Source organism: Paramormyrops kingsleyae, chromosome 11 (assembly GCF_048594095.1).
Source record: "Paramormyrops kingsleyae isolate MSU_618 chromosome 11, PKINGS_0.4, whole genome shotgun sequence".
Taxonomy (NCBI): Eukaryota; Metazoa; Chordata; class Actinopteri; order Osteoglossiformes; family Mormyridae; genus Paramormyrops; species Paramormyrops kingsleyae.
In genome coordinates, this window is record NC_132807.1 from 7,644,125 (window position 1) to 7,660,456 (window position 16,332).

At 41.2% G+C, this 16,332-nt stretch overlaps 1 protein-coding gene across 4 annotated transcripts; it reads right to left on the reverse strand.

Moving 5' to 3' along the window:
* Window positions 1–53: 53 nt before the first annotated feature.
* On the reverse strand, window positions 54–16,085 carry gnb5b (guanine nucleotide binding protein (G protein), beta 5b). Of its 4 annotated transcripts, XM_072717949.1 has the most exons (13): window positions 16,067–16,085; window positions 14,797–14,908; window positions 14,019–14,155; window positions 12,868–12,909; window positions 12,520–12,596; window positions 12,058–12,190; window positions 10,597–10,740; window positions 9,579–9,670; window positions 8,980–9,028; window positions 8,584–8,680; window positions 6,007–6,177; window positions 2,637–2,758; window positions 54–1,362 (listed from the first exon to the last, which is right to left on the reverse strand). In XM_072717949.1, the coding sequence occupies exons 2-13, from the start codon at window positions 14,906–14,908 to the stop codon at window positions 1,240–1,242; spliced, it is 1,299 nt and encodes a 432-aa protein (XP_072574050.1). In that variant the 5' UTR covers window positions 16,067–16,085; the 3' UTR covers window positions 54–1,239. The 4 variants fall into 4 exon arrangements, with proteins under 4 accessions (XP_072574050.1, XP_023669596.1, XP_023670020.2 ...); XM_023814252.2 differs by lacking the exons at window positions 54–1,362; window positions 2,637–2,758 and adding an exon at window positions 4,640–5,844 and having other exon boundaries at window positions 6,011–6,177; XM_023814253.2 differs by lacking the exons at window positions 54–1,362; window positions 2,637–2,758; window positions 16,067–16,085 and adding exons at window positions 4,640–5,844; window positions 15,347–15,460 and having other exon boundaries at window positions 6,011–6,177.
* Between the last annotated feature and the right edge of the window lie 247 nt (window positions 16,086–16,332).

Below are 16,332 nucleotides of genomic sequence, written 5' to 3' on the forward strand. Positions count from 1 at the left end.
AGCTTAGCCGCTTTATATTTTAAACGCACACTGAAAGATGAAGAAATGCAAAGTTTTTTCCAGAGTATTTCATCTTTTATTAAGAAATGGTTTAATAAATAAATTGATTTAAAAATAGAATCATCAGGAATCACCTTTACAAATTCAACTTAATCATAGAAAGGTTTAAAAGTGGTGAGACAGAAAAACACAAAAGCTTGAAAATCAAGTTAGCACCTTCAGAGAATGTTAGAATGTCACCTTCAGAGAATGCCATTTCTTTTGTCCGTTAAGAGTCCAGCAAGTCAAAGTTTGTGTTATGGCAGGAAATAACTATGGCATTAAACTTGGAACTTCAGGTTAATTTATTTTAATATAAATATATTAAATTTATAAATTACTTGAACAATTACTTGAACCTTTCTTACCAACAGCCATTTGAAAGACAGGTATTCCATACGCAGTGAGTAGGTGGGTCTTCATCTGAGAATAACCTAATATACCAACCGTGCTTAGTAGTGTTTTGACAATACGTTACAAATGCTTTAATACAGAAATGTTTCATCCACGGTGCAAGATATATGTTTGACAATGAATCTCTTAAATCCGCTGTGCCAAGGCAAGCATAAATGCATAGTCACATTGGGCCAAAATTCAGTCAGGCGTCTCTTACGGAGAACCATAAGACCGGCTGGAGTCTCAGAGGAAGGGAGACTCGGCTCTGACTGACATGCTGACTGAATGATTCACATCTGAACAAACCGACTACCTCACGCCAACATCATAAGTGTTTTCGTGATAATCAAACGTTACTTTTAACTGGTTTCTCGTTAAACTAATAACAGCAGAAATTTTAATCAAAATCAATTCTTCTTACATAGCCAAATTAGCCGATCACCAAGAACAAATGTGTTGATTAATTTAAATTATTATTCAATGAGTGAAAAGTGAAATATTTCGCCCACACCCGCTTATTTTCATTCTTTCAGTCATTCCTAAGAATCACGATTTAATGATGAGCCATTGTAGGACACGTTCCACGTGATGCGCTTCGCAAACTGGAACTCTTTCAGTCAACATCCCAGTCATAGGTGACTAGCATTGAAGGGCACATCCGCGGGGGTCTCGGTACGAGGTCCCACCAGCCCAGGCGTACAATCAGAATACCTCACTTACGGATCTGTATCACATACTATCTTTTGCAGCTATAATTTGCAAGGTTGTCCTGTTTTAATTATGGAAGTGAAAGCGTAGAAGGCGTCAGCGCACGAACAGGAACGTTATACCCGCAATGCCCACCCCGGCAGCGGCGAACAGCGCCGTCTTCATGGCTGACTCGTGATTTTGTCCTCTTGAGCTGTGAAAAAACTTGCAGAATCCGTCCTGTACAGAAGAAAACAGAAAATGAGCTAAATGGCCTACTGACACCAGTTCAGAGACGAAAGCAAGTCCATATACACTGTGGGAAGCACTAATACCCAGATGGCTTCCACGGTGCCTTTTTTTGACGACGGACATAAACACGATCGGCATACCATAACACACTTTAATGACAGCTAATCACAAGCTCTTTTTACATTTAAATCACCTAAGCGCATAGTTACGTTGATGACATGGGTGCTGATTACAGAGACACCCATAGCCGCGGGTATAATACTGGTAACTGGACATTTAATTGACTTAAACGTCATTTAACGCGAGTCTACAAACAGTGGACAAAGGGGCTAGGGTGCAGATTAAAAATATATCTTTACTCTGAAACAAGCATAAATTGGGCACTCTGAAAAAAACTTCATTTCCCAAAGTGCTTCACTGCACTCTATAATAGGAAGCAGACGGTAAGAAAATATATTTAAATATATTTATATATTTCAGCGCTAGGGCATCATATGGCTGCCCTGAGACTCAGTGCTGATGCGTTAGTCATTTGGTTTGACAACGAATATGTCTAATAGTTACAGACACGAAAACCTCAGCAAAATATCTTTCGAAGTAACCTGAACTACCCTATCAAAAGCATAAGTAGTAACTAGGTGTTTATACACGAGTTCTGAGGATTTTAAAGAATTATGCACCATTTTGTATCTAATGCAATTTCCACCTTTAATCATGCAATAGGAGTAGGGCATAATTTTTGAGACCGAAACTGTTTGTAGACTGCAAGTAGCTTGATTTGATTTTTAAACATCATATGATTTTAACAATGTATCCATAAAACAAACATCTGATACATAACCGTTAAACCAAGTCCTTATAACCAACTAGCGCTGGCTACAATGTAACCGAATTAGACACCTCTGCTAAAGGCATCGACACACAAAAACTGCAGACATTTGCAGTCTCATTCAGTTAATGTTTTTCATGCAGCTGCACATCTAGTCAGAAACTCAAATTCTAACCAGTAGAAAAAAATGGTCACTATAAAGACCAAGAGGCTCTCTCGCAATAAACCAGCCAGGCAGGAATGCAAAATATCCCCATGTCGCTAAGCGAAGGTTTCCTTACAAATTCTTCTATAATGCATCACATCATCCTACGTGTACATTTTGTTTTCACGACAATGGATTTTACCAGCAAATAACCTAAGCGCGTTGATCATTCTACACTCATACTTAAGAGAATTTCAGGCCCCAAGTAATGAGAAAGACTGCACTTACCCATCCTTCATTTTGCAACAGCCAGTCTTGTTTCTCCACCCCCAGGTAGTCGGCTATCGTCTCCGCCAGTCTCCTGCAGCAGTCCTTCCCTTCCCCTCGGGAATGGAGCTCGCCCACCAGCACTCCGGTGAACGCAAAGAGGGATACCACTCTCCCCCAGTTTAATTTTCCATCCCCTACCATCTCTGCCATCACCTTTCTCAAACTGCTGCTACGGTCCGGTCCACAAGAGTCCAGAAAAGTTTGCACAAGGGAGTGAAATTTGGACAGGTTCTGCTTCTCAATCTCCTTGGCCAAGCAGCGCATTGCTTCTGAGGCCGGGCCGGGCGGCGTCCGCTGCACTCCAACGCAGAATTCCAAGTAATCTTCTGCCAGCACCAATGTCTCCTTCGACAACCAGCAGGACATTTTCCCCTAAAAAAAGAAACCGAGCATTTCAGATCTTGGAGTTTAACGCATACCAGATGGTACAATGGGTGGGATATCCTCCTCCCTCGCCAGTATAAAACCAGTTCAGAGCAGTTCTAGCAATCAGTTTCATAATTCACGAAGATTACACGAAACCAGAAAAGTATGTCCTCGGGATGGGGTGTGGGTCATTTCCCTTACACGTAATTAATCTAATATTTGGCATCTAGTCAGGCATTACGACACAAGGTGTCCATTAACAAGCGCCGCATGCACATAATTACTTAAAATAAAGCCAAAGGGAAAACGTATAGGCCTACATGATTTAATTTTTAAACAGTACATAATTTTAAAAACGTATCCATAAAACCGAAACACGTGATACGCGACCGTCAACCCAAGTCCCCATAACCAGCTAGCGCTGGGTACAATGTAACCGAATTAAACGCCCCGTACTTGCCATAGCAGCACGGCTAGTTTTATCAAGAGATCACACACTGCCAGCTACATTGATAAATTATAGCTACATCCACATGTAACTATAATTATTTCGGTTTCTGGTTGCTACACACAATTTTATACAGCGCACGTTTTATCTGTCATTGACAATGAGCCGAGACACAAAGGACACACGGCAACAAAAAAAAGTCTATACTGAGAAGACATTTAGATTAACGAAGATTACCAGACGTTTCCTGTACACTGACACTCGAACTAGCTTGTCATAAAATCAAAATTTAACACCAAGACATGCGAACATTTAAAAATAAAGAGAAGACGAAGGACTTACCTCCCAGAAACGCGAAAGAAACTCGCAGCTTTCCATCTGTGCTGAGAAAGGGGGGTTTGACCTTTTTCAGACTCACTTCCGGTTTTTTTTTTTTTTTTTTTTTTTTAAATTTCCATTACGCCTCCCGTGCGTCAGGTTCTGTGGCAGATTTCTGTTGGGGCTTCGCGTTATTTACCTATACGTAGCTTCTGATCACAACGCTTATTTCTGTCTTTCTCACACACACGTCATACAAGAACACACTTTCCCGTTATAGAAACAACGACTGATTTCCAGTATTTTAAATATCGTTTATTACATTTCTTACATAGATTTGTGTACAATACTTCCAGCATAAAATTTTGTTACATTCATATATATACATATATATATATATATATATACATATACATATATACATATATATATATATATATATACATATATATATATACATATATATACACATATATATATATATATACACACACATATATATATATATATATATATACACACACACACACATATATATATATATATATACACACCTACGGCAAAATATTAAGATTACAAGAATACTGCGAGTGCCTTTGTCGCATAAACGGTCATTTTTTTCTAGAGTGCTGATGTTACATTGCATATAAGGTCAACTAAGAATATCCAGCCAGTCTCTCTAGTGCCATATCTAGAGATTTTTAGAAAGAGCGATCACATTACTTTTGAATCCATTGTTTTACTTTAATTAAAACAGAATTTAACTGGAGAACTAATATTTTTAAATCCAGGACAGATTAAAATCACAACACTTTTTCAACCTGTCTTCTACACTTTAAGATTTGAGAATAATGTAACAAGTTCCATATTATAAGGAATTGTTTTTTTTTTCCTCCTGGCATTTTCTGTAGTGAAATCCAGAGGACAGAGCTAATGAGAGTCTGTGAAATCCTGTTTTGGTCAAAAATGTTGCTCATAAAAAGAGCATATGTTGTGTCATCAAAGTACAAAATATAAATAGTGCCTAAATATTACAACCACAGAACAAGCTAACTAATTTCAAGTGCATTTTTCTAATTAGATAAGATTTTAAATTACTTGCAACATTCTGTCATCCTTGTAGTAAGGGAAAGGACATTTCTGTGGGTGCACTTTTTGTATTTCCTAGATATCAATAATTATTAATAACAAGAAGGATGAAATACTAATTTGTATTAGTTTTGCATCTACAAAGTCAGAGGACTTAAAACCCATCCAAGAACATGGAAACTGCCTTTTGTTCCCCTTAAACACATATCCATATAATTTTAATACTATAAAGGCTATCCAGGCCCTGAAAAGAGATAAAATCTAAATATGCAGGGATTGTTTTTTGCACCATCAGAAATCGCCCAGCCAAGCTCATTGTCGTCTGTGGCTAATCCTGGGAAGCAGTGAATCCTGGGGTGGGGATTCATCCTGGGCACCTGCCTGTCACATATAAATAACCTTTATGGGCATGTCGGATCTTATAGCATCTTAAAGGATTGATTATGAAAGTGGGAGGAAGCCCAAATAAAATGGGGGGGGGGATCACCTCCACCCCGTGACAGAGGTGGGGGCAACTACCTTCTGTGCAGCTGTGCTGTCTAGAGACGGTAAATCCGCAATATGTAAAGGAAATGTACAAACAAACATGTGACGTGGGCGACCACATAAAGGCAGAATATGCATCCAGGCAGGGAGAGGGGGCTTTTGATTCAGGAGGTTAAACACATGCTAATGATACATTGACACTGTTTTCTGAATCGCAATGGAAAATGAAAGCTGATGTGTCCCTTAACCACACATCCGTTTATCGCAGGGGGTATATATACATGTGTAGCTAAAAGACTTTCCACTTAGATGATGACACAAGACATTTATTTGTGTTAGCAGAGGTTTCCCAGGAAACCACCTCTCACAATGTGTGACCATCCTGATTGGCTGGCCATTGTAGAATTTCTTTGCTCAATCCGAATTCACTTTCATTAGAGAAATATCTCAGGCCCAGATCTGGAATGCAAATGAGAACAAAATCAAAATGAAGAAAATTAAATCCAGTTAGAAATTAAATAAGGAATTGGTCTCATTAATTTTGATGTATATTTGCATGCATATTTTTTACAATAAGTAAACGTTGCATGAGTTGCAGTGTGACACGAGTGTAATGCTCACTCACCCTCAGGGTGTGGTCCCAGGAGCCAGAGCAGAAGGCTGTCCCATCTGGGGAAACACGCAGGGTGCTGACACGGTTCTCATGGCCGAAGAGAATGGACACCCGAGTGCCCTTCAGTACATCCCACACGTTGATGGTGTAGTCGTTGTAGCCACCAAAGAGCAGGCGACCTTGGGAAGAGGAGTAAATAGCAACTTGAATTCACAGCACAATTCACCCCTGTGTGAATACACATTTTTTACTCGAGCCCACTATCATTATTGCTTCTGAAAAATTCCTTATGATGTCTGTCCAAAAAAAAATCCCCAAATTACTGTATCATAAAATAATAAATCCTTCCCAATGTGCAGCTCTTGAAATCCCCCATTGCTTCTATAATACAAGCTTTCTATTGACATTTTATATAACAGCACCATAAATACCATATCCCAGAACCAAATTTCCTTATTTTCTCTGTGTTACATGACATTTTTGCGCTTGCAATCATAAGGCAAGATAATATTCATTCTGAGAACAACAGAGGGGAAGCAGGGTTTGTTGATAATTTACCACAAATAATTAATGAGTGCAGCCTGTCAGCCCTTGTGCAGCTTTTAATAATCTCTCCAGCAGAGTAATATGACAGGATACCTACTCTCTGCTCTCAGACGCCACCACCATGCATCACACTGAATGAACTAAACACCCAGATAATCTGTACACTGATAAATTATGCTTAGATGCATTTTGACATATCATGAGTTCAACACGTCGCAAAATCATTACACTGGATCCAAACACAAAAAACACCATGCATTTTATTTTATTGTATTGAGTTAAAGTAGGAGTGAGTGGGAAGTTACTATAATACATATTACATATGTAGGGCGCATAAAGACGTGGACAAATTAATTGGTACCCTTACAGCTTATTGAAACAATGCTTAATTTCTCCTGAAAAGTGATTCAATTAAAAGTTATTATCTAATGTATACCTGCATGCCTTTAGCACCTGAACATGGACCAGAAAAAGCAAAGGAAAAGCTGTCTGAGGAGCTCAGAAAGCAGATTATTGACAACTATGTTAAAGGTAAAGGCTGTAAGACCATCTCCAAGCAGCTTCATGTTCCTGTGACCACAGTTGCCAATGTTATTAAAAAGTATCATTTTCATGGGACTGTAGTCAACCTCCCAGGACGTGGACACAAGAGGAAATGCAACCCCAGGTTGATCAGAAGGATAGTGTGGACTGTAGAAAAATAGCCAAGGAAACCATCCAAAACTATTCAAGCTGAGCTCCAAGATCAAGGTACGTCACTTTCTGATCACACCATCTGTTCTGAACAATAATGGTATCTCCATGGAAGAAGGGCCAGAAAGGCTCCACTTTTGACAGAAAAACATAAAAAAGCCAGAGTGGAATTTGCCAAAATGCATGTTGACAAGCCCCAAAGTTTCTCGGAGAATAACCTTTGGACTGATGAGACAAAACTGGACATTTTTAGCCAGTCACATCAGCTCTGTTTACAAAAGGAATAATGAAGCTTAAAAGAAAAGAACACCATACCTACTGTGAAACATGGAGGGGGCAACCATACATACTGTGAAACATGAAGGGGGCTCGGATTTGTTTTGGAGCTGCATTGCTGCATCTGGCACGAGGAACCATGAATCTCTGCCGGGCGCAATGAAGTCTCAAGACTACCAAGGCAATATGGAGCGAAACATACTGCCCAGTGTCAGAAAGCTCAGCCACAGTCGTAGGTCATGGGTCCACCAACAGGATAATGACCCAAAACATACAGCTAAAAGCACTCAGGAATGGCTGAGAAAAAAAACACTGGACTATTCTTAAATGGTCCTCCATGAGCCCAGATCTTAATCCTATTGAACATCTATGGAAAGATCTGAAAATTGTGAAAAAGTGTGGAGACGCCACCCTTCAAACCTGAGACAGCTTGGGCAGTTTGCTCAGGAAGAGTGGGCCAAACTACCTGTTGGCAAATGCAGACGTCTCATTGTGAAGTACAGAGATCACTTATTGGCAATGATTACTGCAAAGCGGTGTCATAAAATATTAAATGAAGGGTACCATCTTTTTTTTGTCTGTCCATTTTCATTTGCTTAATTATATAAAATATTCAACTGAATCAATAATCAAAAGCAAAGTCTGATTTGTGTTAAATATGGAATAAACAATAAGGCATGCAATTAAACCTTTGTCAGTTTCAAGTTATTTCAGAGATAGCTGTCTTTTTGTGGAAGGTTACCATCAAATTTGTCCACGTATGTACTGTAGGTATGTGTCACTCAAAAAAAATAAGACATAACCCAAGCTGTAATCAGATGAGGCAATCAGCTGACGCAATAAGAGAGATAGCTGCATTTGTGTTTGGAATGACACTAGCATGGCCGGTGACGCATTTACTTGCTCAAGGACAGACAACACGCTTGAGGGATTGTGCTGCCTCAACTTTGATCTATGAAGAGATGCCCCTATTGGAGTGATTGTGTTTCCTTCAAAATCACTTGTGGCGGTTACATTACAGCAAGACGGTTACCAACAGCCCTGAGCACAGCTAACCCTTCTGCTCTTACCACTGAGGGAGAAATCCACACTGGACGCCCCAAATATGATGCTCTCCTTGGAGTAGATGGCTACTTCCCGGTCGGCCCTGAGGTCATACAGGCGGCACTGAAACACACCAGCGTCTCCATTAACTTTAAACCACGTGGCTGATTTTCAGCCATCTATCATCAGTCTTTAATCCTATCAATGTTTAGAGACACGCTAACCATTGACGCAACATTCATGATTCACGGAAATGTGACTTAATCATCTGAAAGATAACAGTGGCCCTCAAAAGTCTATAGAATAAATCAATGAGCTCAACGCTCTTTGGTCAGTGTGTTGTACCATGACGCCCCACTAAATGATTCCTATTGCTGATCTGCAATTTGGAAAATTTTTACATCAAACAATAAGTGACTCACAGTGGCATCGTCAGAGCCAGAAGCAAATGCGTCTCCGCTGGGGTAGTACCTGGTGTTAAAAAACAATCAAATCAATGACGTCTGACACTGCAAAAACTACACTGTTATCAAGCCATGAACACATTTTGCAGTCCTGGTGGAAAAATCTGAAAAAGGCAGTTATGGAGAGTGACTTAATGCAAGCAGTCACACAAAAATTCAATACATAAAAAACTGGTAACCAAGACAACAGCCTCACATCTGCTGCATTGCTATTAATATGATCAGAGCTGCGACGTCAGATTAATGAATCACAGAGAATTCATAAGAGATTCATAATAATAATAATAATAGATACTTCACTGATCCCCTTGGGGAAACTGTCTTTATGTCTCCCCCAACGTGCTCTTTGCAGAGTAAGCCGTTTGTGAAGGGCAGCCACCCAGGGAACTGGTGGTTAGGGGCCTTGCTCAAGGAGCCACAGATGGGCTGAGGCTGGGTTTGAACCAGTGACCTTCTGATTACAGGCACACAGGCTTAGCCACTGAGCCACACGCTGCCCCTGTGCATAAGCATCATGCAAAACATAAGGTTGATTTTTCACTGTTCAGGGAGCTCACCTCACACTGTTGATGTCTGACTCGTGGGTCTCAAACGACTGGATACACTGACCTGAGCGCATGTCCCAAACGTTGGCCTTCTTGTCACAACCCTGCGAATGCAGGAAGCAGCCTTCAGTATCTGAACCTCTTCATCATATTGGTTTATTCTGAGCAACTAGCTACAGTGTTGTACTGGTGTCATGCACTAGGGGGCACAGCGGTTAAAAGGACTTCATGTTGTGTAGCACCTCTTAACAAGATGCTGGGCCCGAATTCCGTACATTTTCCAAACTACTTATCCAGTTCAGCTTCAGTATAAAGGAAGCTTGAGCTGATTCTAGGAAGCACAGAGCACAGGACACCTTGAAGAGGTTGCCAGTCTCTTACAGAACAAATATTCCCACACTATGGGAAACTTTGGGACAGCAGTCCATTTAAATGCCTGTTTTTGGACTGTGTGAGGAAACAGGAAATCCACAATAACACCCCGAGGGGGTGACGTAATCCTCACACATACAAACCAACAGCCACAGTCGTAGGTCATGGGTCCACCAACAGGATAATGACCCAAAACATACAGCTAAAAGCACTCAGGAATGGCTGAGAAAAAAAACACTGGACTATTCTTAGTTTGGAAAAGAGGTGCGACCCAAACCCACATCGCTGGAGGAGTGAGGTGTGAGCACTACACAAAAATGCACCACACCGTCACTTAGCCTGAATTACCGAACCAAAGTGCATAAGTGTGAAAATTCGTCATGCATTTCAGATAAAAAAAAACGTCAAATCCTGTGATTCTCAACTTTTCCAACCGCAAGGCCCAGCTGTTGACCATTACAAAGTGTCAGCAGCCCTCCGGGGGGGGAACAGGCGGGGTGTCCCCATCGGTAATTTTCACAGATGGAGAGGGGGTGTTCATCAGCCAGCGATCGGATTCCTGGGACGGCCCCTTATGGACCAAACCACGTTTGCCTAATATAGATAGTGGTTGACAAACCCTAGTCCTGCTAAGCCAAGTTAAGGTAAGTTCTCATACTCCTGACACGAAGGTGTTGCCGGTCTCAGATGGGGCCAGGTCTAAGCAGAGCACGTCTGCAGAGTGACCATGGAAACTCTGCAGAAGCTGCCCACTCTCCACATCCCACAGGGCGCAGGTCCCGTCGCCGCTGGATGTCAGGATCTGAAAGGCGGCAGGAACACGACTGAGGTGTGGCTGTCAATCCCCACTTCGTACTGGTTAGAGCATTGGGATTCACACCCATGATTATCTATACAGTATTGTACTCATTCATATTGTACTGACAAATTACATTTCAGTGGAACTTTGCAAATATGCAGCTGGAATGTCTTCTGCCCTCTTGTGGTGATTTACAAAACACACAAAGATAATTTATATCCCTGCATTTTCACCTTCAGGGGTGAAATGTTCTCGGTGTCAGTAGTTATCCATAATCAAACATGTTGGTGAAGTTTATGAGACTGTAAAACATATTAATCAAAGGGAAATCCTGTTGAATATAAAGCTGTACAGCCAATTGAGATTACAGAGCTCAAGGAGACATATTTTTAGTGAGTTATGAAAATACCAAATTAAAAATGCGACTTCAATAAAAAGGCACTTCAATAGATTCAGCCACCGTCTCTTACACTTCGTAGGCAAAAGTAAATGTTTGAACTTGCCTGCAAGTCAGCAAAAGCAGTTAAAATTATACGTAGCGTGAAATTCTTGAATGAACACCATGGTTGAATTTGAATTATCAAATACCATGAAGCAGAAAGTGAGGAGCCCCCAAAGACTGATGATCCCAGCTGCAAAACCAAAGTAATTAATTTGAAGGCGCGGGTTTGAATCACTCAGACACCTATTCATTACTTACTCCCAAAAACAAGAATGTTACACTCTTTGAAGAGTAAGCAGTTATGGTCAAAACACTTCCATAGCTATAAAACACAATCTTATAAACTGTATTTAAATGTTTAATTCTTTTTTTTAAATGCTGAGATAATTGCAGAGACTAATGTAGGTCGATCGTGGTCCCATGTGACTGACACCTCCCTGCCGGCTCATTTTGTCCAGCCATCGTCCTGCCTACTTCACGACTGAGTCATCCAGAGGCTCCACTTTGGAGACTGAAAGGATTCAGACGCACTTGGTGCCTTCTGCCGTCTACAGAGAGTGTCCAGCAAAGAGACTCTCACTGCTGCAGGCAGTCCAGCTACTGGCCTGGCTCAATACCCAGCAGTATTTAAACAAGAGGACAAACAAGAATACATATAACTGAGCTGGTGTTCTTAAATAAATAAAATGACATCAGACTGTTCTTTGGCACCTTTTAAATCAGTGACGTCTTGTTTAAAAACTGGGTTTTTAAACAATGGAGTTTGAAAAGGCCGCTTCTTAAAGCTATTTCTATCTGTTAGCTATATGCTTCACAGTTTAACTTTAAGTGAGGAATAACCAGAGGCGTGAAGAGGCTCCTCTGCCGGCCTCCCTCACCTGCATGTCTGAGTTGGTGAAGCTGCAGGCAGAAAGGTAGTTGGTATGCATGGCCACGGACTTCTTCTTGGCCGCCAGGTTCTCATTCTTGTCCAGGGAGAGTGGATACACTGAGCACTTATTATCTAAACCCCTGCAAGGACACAGGGCCAAGGACAGCAAAAACGAAAAGCGGGTGATCAGCATCCCATAGTTATTCTATTGTTTTAAATTTTTGCTGCTCTTATCTTGTACTGTCCACTTTCTGCCGTGACTATGCAAATTTCCCACTCGTGGGACTAATACAGGATTATCTTATCTTATCTTATCTTATCTTATCTTCACTGTCCAGCTATTGGCTGCATTTTCTCACACATGGCAGAGAACTTTTTACGGGCTGCAGCTCGGCCAGTCGCGCGCCTGGCAGGCATGGCAGAAGGGCTTTACATTAACATAAACTTTTGAAACCCTGGCAGGACTCACCCGCAGGCCACCGCACAGCCAGAGGGGGCGTACGCGCACGCCATCACCCAGGTGCAGGGCATAGTGACAGCATGCTCCTGAAACACACACACGCACACACTTGGTGTGAACACTATGCACAAGGCACTTAAAATATATTCAAATATACCTGTTAAGTTTTAAGGAAGAATTAACTATAAAGGTTCAGCAAAATGGAGGGCAGCATAAAACTGCAATATGCTCCTAACTTACTACCTTTACTAATCATGGAACTGGCTATGTAAAGATAACTTATCTTTGCGCTCTAAGCAGTTAAGGGATGATACATGCATGATAGGCTGGTTTTACTACTTGCACGTAATAATTTACCTTATTAGTCGTGAATGCATCCCATACGATCACTTTTCCATCCTGAAGAGCAAATCGCAAGTGTTTCATGAAAGAAAACAAACAAACCAAACATGCATCATAGATCAAAAACTGCACATAGATGCTCCTCGGGTTATGATGGTCCGTGTTATGATATTTCAACTTTACGACTGGTAAATGTTTTTCACTTTCAGTAGGCCTACATTGTTCAATAAATTACATGAGATATTCAAAACCATTTTAGGAATTAGGCTTTGTGTTAATGTTTTTGCCCAACTGTAGGCTAACGTAAGTGTTCTAAGCATGTTTAAGGTAGGCTAGGCTAGGCTATGATGTTTGTTAGGTTAGGTGTGCTGGATTAAAATGCATTTTTGCCTTACGATAGGTTTGTTGGAACGTAACCACATTGTTACCCGGGGAGCGGTTTCAATTAATTCTGTACAGAGAGCTTGGATTTAAACTATCTGCAGAAATAAACACCGCTGCCGTCTCACTCAGCCCATAGCCATTCTTCTCAGTAATTATTTTTTGTTTGCATTGCTCCGCATGTGACACCTGGGAAACCTGCGTTTGCTAATACAGAGACCCAGGATGCTGCCGTTTCCTTGGTGTGTCCTCTTCAATGATTCTCTCTGCACTGCACCGAGGAACCAAGAAATCTCGACAGAATTTATTTTATATTTTACAAAAAAAAATAAAAAATTATAATACAATTACAATAGGAATACATGGAGTGCATAACTTCTAAACCATGGACAGAGGCATTGACTTCTTAAAATTATCCAAGAATCAGACCACTGCAGGATAGCAGTGCAATTCACTGCTTTGTTTTTCACTTTACTAGAACTTTCTTAGCATGGTGATACATTAGCAACTGCATTGCCAACAATAACGAATAAACAAATATAAAACAATATATCTAAGTAAAATAGTAAACATTAATATGAATATCATCACGTGTATAGCAGCAGAATTCATGGTCCATGCCGGTGTTCTGACGAGTTGAGCTACCTATCGAGACGTACTATCGAGCCTTTTTGCGCATGTGCAGTTCCACCGTTTGGGGGTCAGGGTTAGGGTTAGGGTTTGGGCTATCAATTAGCACAGTAGCTCATCTCGACAGAACACCCGCATTGCTAAGGCTTCCTCACCTGAGAGGAGCTCACGATCCTCCTTTTGTCCTTGCACCAGTCCATGCACAGAACTTTGTTACCGTGACCCTTTAGGGTCCTCCTGGTCTTCATGACAAACTGTCCGAGAGCTTCCACGCGCTCTGCCACCTGATGCACTGATATGTAGAGATTTGGACAAGTTCATTATCGTGTGATGAATCGGTGCTGCTATTAATTCCTCTTTGCCTTTGCAGAATACAGCAGCCTATCGGTTGTTCCGATTATAATAACCGTATCGTTTTTTGTGATTTCCAGAAATAAAATACATCTCAGTCCTACGAAAGTGAACATACACTGTGGGAAATGATGGGTAAGCAAGGATAATGACAGAAAAATGGCATTTATTTTTTGCGTTGGTGTATTATACACCATTCGAGCATACGCCTGTTGCCTGGTACTTAATTATGGAAAAAACAGTAGGCTACTGCATGCAATATCAGTACATGTCTGATCTAAACATTGCATATAATTAACGTTTCGTCAAAAATGCATCTATAATCTGTGTTAATTAAAATCATATACCCATCGTGTATTTTATGTAAGTTTAAATGACATTTATAATGTAATTCATATTAGTAATCACATGATGTTAACACCGTTCGCTTCGATAAACATTTGCCTATTTGTCATGGCATAACGTAACGTAGAAGGAGTCACATAATTCAACAGCTCCTGTTAACAGGAGGGCGGCGGGTTAACGTCCCGAACGTTCACAAGCGGAGATCGGGAGGCCCCGTCTCCCATCCCCAACACTCACGTTCAACATCGTGCAGTTTGGCTCGCTCCTCCTCCAGCTTGGTCTTCAGAGTCTCCGATTCCATCTTCAGCGTTGCCAGGGTCTCATTCGGCTGCAGTCCCTGACAAGCCATCTTTTGGAGAAATGACGGATAGACAGAGGGTTAAAAAATGAACCGAGGATGATGTTTTCTCTCTGTTTTGCGTTTACTTGCGAGGTGCCTGCAACAACAGGCTCTGCGATCGCCTCACAGCTGATGCGGCTGGAGTGACGTCACCAGCAAGATGCTTCCCCGATAGCGCCGAAGACTATAGTCGCTGTCTTAAACCTCATCAGAGCACATTTTTTAAATATAAAAATACGATTTCCCGATCGGATTTGTAGCGCATAAGGTGTCTGATGTATACGGACATTTTGTTTCTATGAAAGCTAATGTTTCGTCTTAATCCAGAGATATTAACAACGCATCGTACATAAATTCAAGAGCAGCTTGCTATTAACATTTATATATGTTAGCCTTCGATGTATTTGATTACTAAATTTACGATTTTCAGGTGTCGCAAAACGTTACCTTTCACATTGATAATATGGCCCATATTTACTAGAGTTTTATTTCTTTGCGGTATGATTCAAACATTGCATTAGTTCATATAAAAACTCTAGGTCCTCCGCGTTAAACTGAGCACACCGAGAAGTTGCAGGCAGTTAACGGAACAGACATTTGCGCGATAACCTGGCCTGACCCGCAGGCGTAGGACTCCATTCCTACGGTAAAAGGCATGTGTGGCTCTCGGGTCTGGCACCTGTGTGTTCACTGAGGGTGTTTGCTTAAAAAACAACTGCATGTGTTATAAGCCTGAAAGCAAACTAGCATTTTAAAAACTCTGGATCACAACCAAGCTGTCACAGAAAAAAAATATCTTGGCACTAATGATCATGTGAAGAATAATTAATGTATTAATGCATTATTATGTATTGTTTCAATTAACAACAAACACCAAAGTTAAACACTGAATAACTCAATACTGCTTTAAGAGGGAATTTTGAAATTTCAGCATTATGATATTGGAAATACTGGTGTTGGAGACCAAGGTTGTATTCTCAGCCCAAGCCGAGTCTGGGTGGGACGGACTCCCAAACTTCACTACACATGGGAGCCAAATGTAGATTCCTGGTAAACATCAGTGATTAACATGCATCACCACTGTGCAGGGCGGTGATGTGACCCTGAGAAGATATCGATGTGGTTGGTGTCTTGGGTGAGGGCGAGTATTTGCAGAGGGACCCCTACCCGCTCCACACACAGTGAGCAGTAGTTGACAGGCTCATTCTTCAGGTATATGTTCATCAGGGGCTTGGTGTCACTGCAGCAGTCACACGGGCCAAAGGTTATGGCCAGGAAGGTCTGGTCACACATCTCAGCAGGTGGACACGCCCAGTGCTGTGGACAGGAGAAGGAGCCATTGGAGATGCACGCTGACAGGAGGGTCACGCCCCTTTCTGACATACTCCGGATGTAGATACTGCGCTGCCGGAATGTGGCATATGCACAGACTC

What these genes read in the sequence shown, in the direction of transcription:
- gnb5b (XM_072717949.1), bottom strand. Translation starts at nt 14,908, where the DNA reads ATGGCTTGTCAGGGACTGCAGCCGAATGAGACCCTGGCAACGCTGAAG. An exon ending in CAAACTGCACGATGTTGAAC is followed by an intron (nt 14,156 to 14,796) that starts GTGAGTGTTGGG and finishes TCTACATATCAG; the next exon opens with TGCATCAGGTGGCAGAGCGC. An exon ending in TGTGGATTTCTCCCTCAGTG is followed by an intron (nt 6,178 to 8,583) that starts GTAAGAGCAGAA and finishes CCTCTTCCCAAG; the next exon opens with GTCGCCTGCTCTTTGGTGGC.